At 63.6% G+C, this 8,282-nt stretch overlaps 1 protein-coding gene across 1 annotated transcript in view; it reads left to right on the top strand.

Annotated features, from left to right (window-relative positions):
- ADCK5 (aarF domain containing kinase 5) overlaps positions 1-7,439 on the top strand; it is a gene marked incomplete at both ends in the record, with an annotated part of 30,932 nt that extends 23,493 nt beyond the window's left edge. Inside the window, 13 exons of the mRNA XM_084215409.1 lie at positions 11-90; positions 438-617; positions 728-1,046; positions 1,186-1,239; positions 1,420-1,473; positions 1,746-1,799; positions 1,897-1,916; positions 2,774-2,848; positions 3,445-3,535; positions 4,875-4,976; positions 5,948-5,966; positions 7,069-7,106; positions 7,334-7,439. Of these exons, the coding sequence (XP_084071535.1) occupies positions 11-90; positions 438-617; positions 728-1,046; positions 1,186-1,239; positions 1,420-1,473; positions 1,746-1,799; positions 1,897-1,916; positions 2,774-2,848; positions 3,445-3,535; positions 4,875-4,976; positions 5,948-5,966; positions 7,069-7,106; positions 7,334-7,439 (1,192 nt within the window). The remainder of the gene's footprint in view (positions 1-10; positions 91-437; positions 618-727; positions 1,047-1,185; positions 1,240-1,419; positions 1,474-1,745; positions 1,800-1,896; positions 1,917-2,773; positions 2,849-3,444; positions 3,536-4,874; positions 4,977-5,947; positions 5,967-7,068; positions 7,107-7,333) is intronic.
- Between the last annotated feature and the right edge of the window lie 843 nt (positions 7,440-8,282).

The raw sequence follows: 8,282 nt of genomic DNA, 5'->3' as shown, positions 1-8,282 counted from the left end.
GTTCCCTCAGACTACCTGCTCTTCTCAGAGATGCTGATGCAGCTCTGGGGTTACCTGGGATCACCTGGGTTCACCTGGGGTCACCTGGGGGTCACCTGGGACATCTCGCGTTACCTGGGGTCACCTGGGCACACCTGGGATCACCTGGGGGTTCTGGGGTTACCTGGGGGTTCTGAGGGTCACCTGGAGCTCACCTGGAGCTCACCTGTGGTCACCTAGGCACACCTGGGATCACCTGGGGGTTCTGAGGATCACCTGGGGTCACCTGGAGCTCACCTGTGCCTCACCTGTCCCCCCAGACTACCTGCTCCTCTCAGAGATGCTGATGCACCTCTGGGATTACCTGGGCACACCTGGGATCACCTGGGGGTTCTGAGGATCACCTGGGGTCACCTGGGGTCACCTGGAGCTCACCTGTGCCTTACCTGTCCCCCCAGACTACCTGCTCTTCTCGGAGATGCTGATGCACCTCTGGGGTTACCTGGGGGTACCTGGGGTACACCTGGGGGTTCTGATGATCACCTGGAGCTCACCTGTATCTCACCTGCGCCTCACCTGTCCCCCCAGACTACCTGCTCCTCTCAGAGATGCTGATGCAGCTTTGGGGTTACCTGGGGGTACCTGGGCACACCTGGGATCACCTGGGGTCACCTGGGGGTTCTGAGGGTCACCTGAGGGTCACCTGGAGCTCACCTGGAGCTCACCTGTGCCTCACCTGTCCCCCCAGACTACCTGCTCTTCTCGGAGATGCTGCTGCAGCGCCCCCTGGGCCGCGACTCGCGCCTGCTGGGCCCGCCCGGCTCTCACCTGGGCGCTCACCTGGAGCCGGCCGGGGCTCACCTGCGGGGCGCACCCGAGGGTCACCTGAGCGCCGAGGAGCGGGAGTACATGCAGAGCATGGCGGCGCGGCGCTTCCCGCACATCGTGCAGGTGCTGCGGGCGCTGCCCCGCCCCATGCTGCTCGTCTTCCGCAACATCAACACCGTCCGCAGCGTGCACGGCGCGCTGGGCGCACCTGCGGACAGGTACGGCATCATGGCCCGCAGGTGAGAGCTCAGGGTGTGTGCTCAGGTGTGCCCAGGTGTGCCCAGGTGTGTCTGTGTGTCTGTATGTGTGTGCTCAGGTGTGCCCAGGTGTGCCCAGGTGAGCGCTGCTCGTCTTCCGCAACATCAACACCGTCCGCAGCGTGCACGGCGCGCTGGGCGCACCTGCGGACAGGTACGGCATCATGGCCCGCAGGTGAGAGCTCAGGTGTGTCTGTGTGTGTGTATGTGTGTGTGACAGGTGTGCTCAGGTGTGCCCAGGTGTGCCCAGGTGTGTCTGTATGTCTGTATGTGTGTGTGACAGGTGTGCCCAGGTGTGCTCAGGTGTGCCCAGGTGAGCGCTGCTCGTCTTCCGCAACATCAACACCGTCCGCAGCGTGCACGGCGCGCTGGGCGCACCTGCGGACAGGTACGGCATCATGGCCCGCAGGTGAGAGCCCAGCTGTGTCTGTGTGTGTGTATGTGTGTGTGACAGGTGTGCTCAGGTGTGCCCAGGTGTGTCTGTGTCTGTATGGCAGGTGTGTGTGTGCTCAGGTGTGTCTGTGTGTGTGTATGTGTGTGTGACAGGTGTGCTCAGGTGTGCCCAGGTGTGCTCAGGTGTGTCTGTGTGTCTGTATGTGTGTGTGACAGGTGTGTTCAGGTGTGCCCAGGTGTGCCCAGGTGAGCGCTGCTCGTCTTCCGCAACATCAACACCGTCCGCAGCGTGCACGGCGCGCTGGGCGCACCTGCGGACAGGTACGGCATCATGGCCCGCAGGTGAGACACCGCTGGGGGAGCTCAGGTGTGTCTGTGTGTGTGTATGTGTGTGTGACAGGTGTGCCCAGGTGTGTCTGTGTCTATATGTGTCTGACAGGTGTGTCCAGGTGTGCTCAGGTGTGTCTGTGTGTGTGACAGGTGTGCTCAGGTGTGCCCAGGTGTGCTCAGGTGTGTCTGTGTGTCTGTGTGTCTGTATATATGTGTGTGACAGGTGTGCCCAGGTGTGCTCAGGTGTGTCTGTGTGTGTGTGTGTGACACGTGTGCCCAGGTGTGTCTGTGTGTCTGTGTGTCTGTATGTGTGTGTGACAGGTGTGCCCAGGTGTGCCCGGGTGTGCCCAGGTGTGTCTGTGTGTCTGTATGTGTGTGTGACAGGTGTGCTCAGGTGTGCTCAGGTGTGCCCAGATGTGTCTGTCTGTATGTGTGTGACAGGTGTGCTCAGGTGTGCCCAGGTGTGTCTGTGTGTGTGTGACAGGTGTGCCCAGGTGTGCCCAGGTGTGCCCAGGTGTGTCTGTGTGTCTGTATATGTGTGTGACAGGTATGTTCAGGTGTGCCCAGGTGTGTGCAGGTGTGTCTGTGTGTCTGTATGTGTGTGCCCAGGTGTGCCCAGGTGTGTTTGTGTGTGTGTATATGTGTGTGACAGGTGTGCCCAGGTGTGCCCAGGTGTGTCTGTGTGTGTCTGTATGTGTGTGTGACAGGTGTGCCCAGGTGTGTCTGTGTGTCTGTGTGTGTGACAGGTGTTTCCAGGTGTGCTCAGGTGTGTCTGTGTGTCTGTATATGTGTGTGACAGGTGTGCCCAGGTGTGCCCAGGTGTGTCTGTGTGTCTGTATATGTGTGTGACAGGTGTGCCCAGGTGTGCCCAGGTGTGCCCAGGTGTGTCTGTGTGTCTGTATGTGTGTGTGACAGGTGTGCCCAGGTGTGCCCAGGTGTGTCTGTGTGTCTGTATGTGTGTGACAGGTGTGCCCAGGTGTGCCCAGGTGAGCGCTGCTCGTCTTCCGCAACATCAACACCGTCCGCAGCGTGCACGGCGCGCTGGGCGCACCTGCGGACAGGTACGGCATCATGGCCCGCAGGTGAGAGCCCAGCTGTGTCTGTGTGTGTGTATGTGTGTGTGACAGGTGTGCTCAGGTGTGTCTGTGTGTCTGTATATGTGTGTGACAGGTGAGCTCAGGTGTGCCCAGGTGTGTCTATGTGTCTGTATGTGTGTGTGACAGGTGTGCCCAGGTGTGCCCAGGTGTGTCTGTGTGTGTGTGTATGTGTGTGTGACAGGTGTGCCCAGGTGTGCCCAGGTGTGCCCAGGTGTGCCCAGGTGTGTTTGTGTGTATGTGTGTGACAGGTGTGCCCAGGTGTGCCCAGGTGTGTCTGTGTGTCTGTATCTATGTGACAGGTGTGCCCAGGTGTGCCCAGGTGTGCTCAGGTGTGCTCAGGTGTGCTCAGGTGTGCCCAAGTGTGTCTGTGTGTCTGTATGTGTGTGTGACAGGTGTGCTCAGGTGTGCCCAGGTGTGTCTGTGTGTCGGTATGTGTGTGACAGGTGTGCTCAGGTGTGCCCAGGTGTGTCTGTGTCTGTATGGCAGGTGTGTGTGTGCTCAGGTGTGTCTGTGTGTCGGTATGTGTGTGTGACAGGTGTGCCCAGGTGTGCCCAGGTGAGCGCTGCTCGTCTTCCGCAACATCAACACCGTCCGCAGCGTGCACGGCGCGCTGGGCGCACCTGCGGACAGGTACGGCATCATGGCCCGCAGGTGAGAGCTCAGGGTGTGCCCAGGTGTGCTCAGGTGTGCCCAGGTGTGCCCAGGTGTGTCTGTGTGTGTGTATGTGTGTGTGACAGGTGTGCCCAGGTGTGCTCAGGTGTGTCTGTGTGTCTGTATATGTGTGTGACAGGTGTGCCCAGGTGTGCTCAGGTGTGTCTGTGTGTCTGTATATGTGTGTGCCCAGGTGTGCCCAGGTGTGCCCAGGTGTGCTCAGGTGTGCCTGTGTGTCTGTATGTGTGTGTGACAGGTGTGCCCAGGTGTGCCCAGGTGTGCTCAGGTGTGTCTGTGTGTCTGTATATGTGTGTGCCCAGGTGTGCCCAGGTGTGCTCAGGTGTGCTCAGGTGCACCCAGGTGTGCCCAGGTGTGTCTGTGTGTCTGTGTGTGTGTGTGACAGGTGTGCTCAGGTGTGCTCAGGTGTGTCTCAGGTGTGCCCAGGTAAGCTCAGGTATGCCTGGGGCTGCCTAGGTGAGCTCAGGTGAGCTCTGGGGGGTGTTGGGGGGTGCTGGGGCACCCAGGTGAGCTCAGGTGAGCTCAGGTGAGCCCCGGGGGCGTGTTGGGCACCCAGGTGTGCTCAGGTGTGCCCAGGTGAGCTCAGGTGAGCTCTGGGGGATGCTGGGCACCCAGGTGAGCTCAGGTGAGCTCAGGTGAGCCCCGGAGGCGTGTTGGGCACACCTGAGCAGGTGAGCTCAGGTGAGCCTGGGGCTGCCCAGGTGAGCTCAGGTGAGCTCTGGGGGGTGTTGGGAGGTGTTGGGTACCTAGGTGAGTTCAGGTGTGCCCGGGTGAGCTCAGGTGAGCTCTGGGAGATGTTGGGGCACCCAGGTGAGCCCAGGTGAGCCCAGGTGAGCCCGGGGCTGCCCAGGTGAGCCCAGGTGAGCCCGGGGCTGCCCAGGTGATCCCAGGTGAGCTCAGGTGAGCTCTGGGGGATGTTGGGGCACCCAGGTGAGCCCAGGTGTGCCCAGGTGAGCTCAGGTGAGCTCTGGGGTGTGTTGGGGGGTGGGGGGGCACCCAGGTGAGCTCAGGTGAGCTCAGGTGAGCTCTGGGGGATGTTGGGCACCCAGGTGAGCTCAGGTGAGCTCAGGTGAGCCCGGGGCTGCCCAGGTGAGCCCAGGTGAGCTCAGGTGAGCTCTGGGGTGTGTTGGGGGGTGGGGGGGCACCCAGGTGAGCTCAGGTGAGCTCAGGTGAGCCCAGGTGGGCCCAGCTGGGCCCAGGTGAGCTCTGGGGGGTGTTGGGGGGTGTTGGGCACCCAGGTGAGCTCAGGTGAGCTCAGGTGGGCCCAGGTGAGCCCAGGTGAGCCCAGGTGAGCCCCTCTGACCGCGCCCCTCCCCCGCAGCGCCGTGCGCAGCTGGAGCCGCCTCCGGGGGGGTCCCGGGGGGTCCCTGAGGCAGCGGCTGCACCTGGGCTGGGAGAGCCTCAAGTTCGAGCTGGCCCTCAGGTGAGGGGGAGGGGCTCAGGTGGGGGGGAGGGGCACGGGGGAGGGGGAGGGGCACGGGGGAGGGGGAGGGGCACGGGGGGAGGGGCTCAGGTGAGGGGGAGGGGCTCAGGTGGGGGGGAGGGGAGGGGCTCAGGTGAGGGGGAGGGGCTCAGGTGGGGGGGAGGGGCTCAGGTGGGGGGGAGGGGCTCAGGTGAGGGGGAGGGGCTCAGGTGGGGGGGGAGGGGCTCAGGTGGGGGGGAGGGGCTCAGGTGGAGGGGAGGGGCTCAGGTGAGGGGGGAGGGGCACGGGGGGAGGGGCTCAGGGGAGAGGGGAGGGGCTCAGGTGGGGGGAGGGGCTCAGGTGGGAGGGGCTCAGGTGGGGGGGAGGGGCACGGGGGGAGGGGCTCAGGTGCGGGGGAGGGGCTCAGGTGGGGGGGAGGGGCTCAGGTGGAGGGGAGGGGCTCAGGTGAGGGGGGAGGGGCTCAGGTGAGGGGGGAGGGGCTCCGGTGAGGGGGAGGGGCTCAGGTGGAGGGGAGGGGCTCAGGTGAGGGGGAGGGGCTCAGGTGAGGGGCTCAGGTGGGGGGAGGGGCTCAGGTGAGGGGGAGGGGCTCAGGTGAGGGGCATGGCGGGAGGGGCACGGGGGGAGGGGCACGGGGGAGGGGCTCAGGTGAGGGGGAGGGGCACGGGGGAGGGGCTCAGGTGAGGGGGAGGGGCACGGGGGGCAGGGGCTCAGGTGTGTTATGGGAAGGAGCTCAGGTGTGTTTGGGGTGCCCAGGTGGGGGGAGGGGCTCAGGTGTGTTTGGGGGAGGGGCTCAGGTGGGAGGGGAAGGGGTTGAAGTGTGTGGGGGAGGGGCTGAGGTGGGGGGAGGGGCTCAGGTGTGTTATGGGAAGGGGCTCAGGTGTGTTTGGGGGTGCCCAGGTGGGGGAGGGGCTCAGGTGGGAGGGGAAAGGGCTCAGGTGTGGGGGAGGGGCTCAGGTGTGTGTGGGGCTCAGGTGTGGGGGAGGGGCTCAGGTGAGGGGGACTCAGGTATTTGGGGGGGTCCAGGTGTGGGGAAGAGGTTCAGGTGTGGGAGGAGGGCTCAGGTGTGGCGTGTGTGTGTGTGTGTGACCCCCCCCCCAGGTGTGTCTGACCCCCAGGTGACCCCACCTGTCCCCCCAGGTGTGCATGACCCCCCCCAGGTGACCCCACTTGTCCCCCCAGGTGTGTGTGACCCCCCCCAGGTGTATCTGACCCCCCCAGGTGTGTGTGACCCCCCCAGGTGACCCCACCTGTCACCCCAGGTGTGTGTGACCCCCAGGTGTGTGTGACCCCCCAGGTGTGTGTGACCCCCAGGTGACCCCACCTGTCCCCCCAGGTGACCCCACCTGTCACCCCAGGTGTGTGTGACCCCCAGGTGTATCTGACCCCCCCAGGTGTGTGTGACCCCCAGGTGACCCCACCTGTCCCCCCAGGTGACCCCACCTGTCCCCCCAGGTGTGTGTGACCCCCAGGTGTGTGTGACCCCCCCAGGTGTGTGTGACCCCCAGGTGACCCCACCTGTCCCCCCAGGTGTGTGTGACCCCCCCAGGTGTGTGTGACCCCCCCAGATGTGTGTGACCCCCAGGTGACCCCACCTGTCCCCCCAGGTGTGTGTGACCCCCCCAGGTGTGTGTGACCCCCCCAGGTGTGTGTGACCCCCCCCAGGTGACCCCACCTGTCCCCCCAGGTGTGTGTGACCCCCCCAGGTGTGTGTGACCCCCCCAGGTGTGTGTGACCCCCCCCAGGTGACCCCACCTGTCCCCCCAGGTGTTTGTAACCCCCCCAGGTGTGTCTGACCCCCCCCGGTGTGTGTGACCCCCCCAGGTGTGTCTGACCCCCAGGTGACCCCACCTGTCCCCCCAGGTGTGTGTGACCCCCCCAGGTGTGTGTGACCCCCCCAGGTGTGTCTGACCCCCCCAGGTGTGTGTGACCCCCAGGTGACCCCACCTGTCCCCCCAGGTGTGTGTGACCCCCAGGTGTGTGTGACCCCTCCCAGGTGACCCCACCTGTCCCCCCAGGTGTGTGTGACCCCAAGGTGTGTGTGACCCCCCCAGGTGTGTCTGACCCCCCCAGGTGACCCCACCTGTCCCCCCAGGTGTGTCTGACCCCCCCCGGTGTGTCTGACCCCCCCAGGTGTGTGTGACCCCCAGGTGACCCCACCTGTCCCCCCAGGTGTTTGTAACCCCCCCAGGTGTGTGTGACCCCCCCCCAGGTGTGTGTCTGACCCCCCCAGGTGACCCCACCTGTCCCCCCAGGTGACCCCACCTGTCCCCCCAGGTGTGTGTGTGTGACCCCCCCAGGTGTGTGTGACCCCCAGGTGACCCCACCTGTCCCCCAGGTGACCCCACCTGTCCCCGCAGGTTGGAGTGGCTCCGGTTCCGGGTGGCGGCGGCTGCGCTGCGGCTGCTGAGCCGCTGGGGGGCGCTGCCGCTGGGGGAGCACCTGCAGCACCTGCTGCGCGCCTGAGGGGGGCGCCAGAGACCCAAACTGCCCAAAAACCCCGAAACAGCCCCAAAAACCGGCCCGGAGCGCGGGGAGGATCCCGAACACCGGCTGGGAACACTGAAAATACCCCAAAAACTGGCTGGGAACACCCCAAAATAGCACGAAATCGGCTGGGAACATCCAAAATACCCCAAAAAATCAGCTGGGAACATCCCAAAATAGCACTAAATCGGCTGGGAACTCCTGAAAAATACCACAAAAATCGGCTGGGAACGCCTGAAATACCCAAAAATCCGGCTGGGAACACCCGAAATACCCCAAAAACCGGCTGAGAACACCTGAAAAATACCCCCAAAATGGGCTGAGAACACCCGAAATACCCCCAAAATCGGCTGGGAACACCCCAAAAACCGGCTGGGAACACTGAAAATACCCCAAAAACCGGCTGGGAACACCCCAAAATAGCACGAAATCGGCTGGGAATATCCAAAATACTGCAAAACCGGCTGGGAACACCCAAAATACCCCAAACACCAGCTGGGAACACCCGAAAATACCCCAAAAATTGGCTGGGAACACCTGAAATACCCCAAAAATCGGCTGAGAACACCTGAAATACCCCAAAAACCGGCTAGGAACACCCCAAAAATCGGCTGGGAGCACCCGAAATACCCCAAAATCGGCTGGGAACACCCGAAAATACCTCAAAACCGGCTGGGAACATCCAAAATACCCCAAAAATCGGCTGGGAACACCCGAAATACCCCAAAAACCGGCTGGGAACATCCAAAATACCCCAAAAATCGGCTGGGAACACCCCAAAAATCGGCTGAGAACACCCGAAAATACCCCAAAAACCGGCTG

Source organism: Fringilla coelebs, assembly GCF_963513975.1.
Source record: "Fringilla coelebs genome assembly, chromosome: 1".
In the NCBI taxonomy this organism is placed as follows: domain Eukaryota; kingdom Metazoa; phylum Chordata; class Aves; order Passeriformes; family Fringillidae; genus Fringilla; species Fringilla coelebs.
This window is presented reverse-complemented; position numbering and strand designations above follow the sequence as displayed.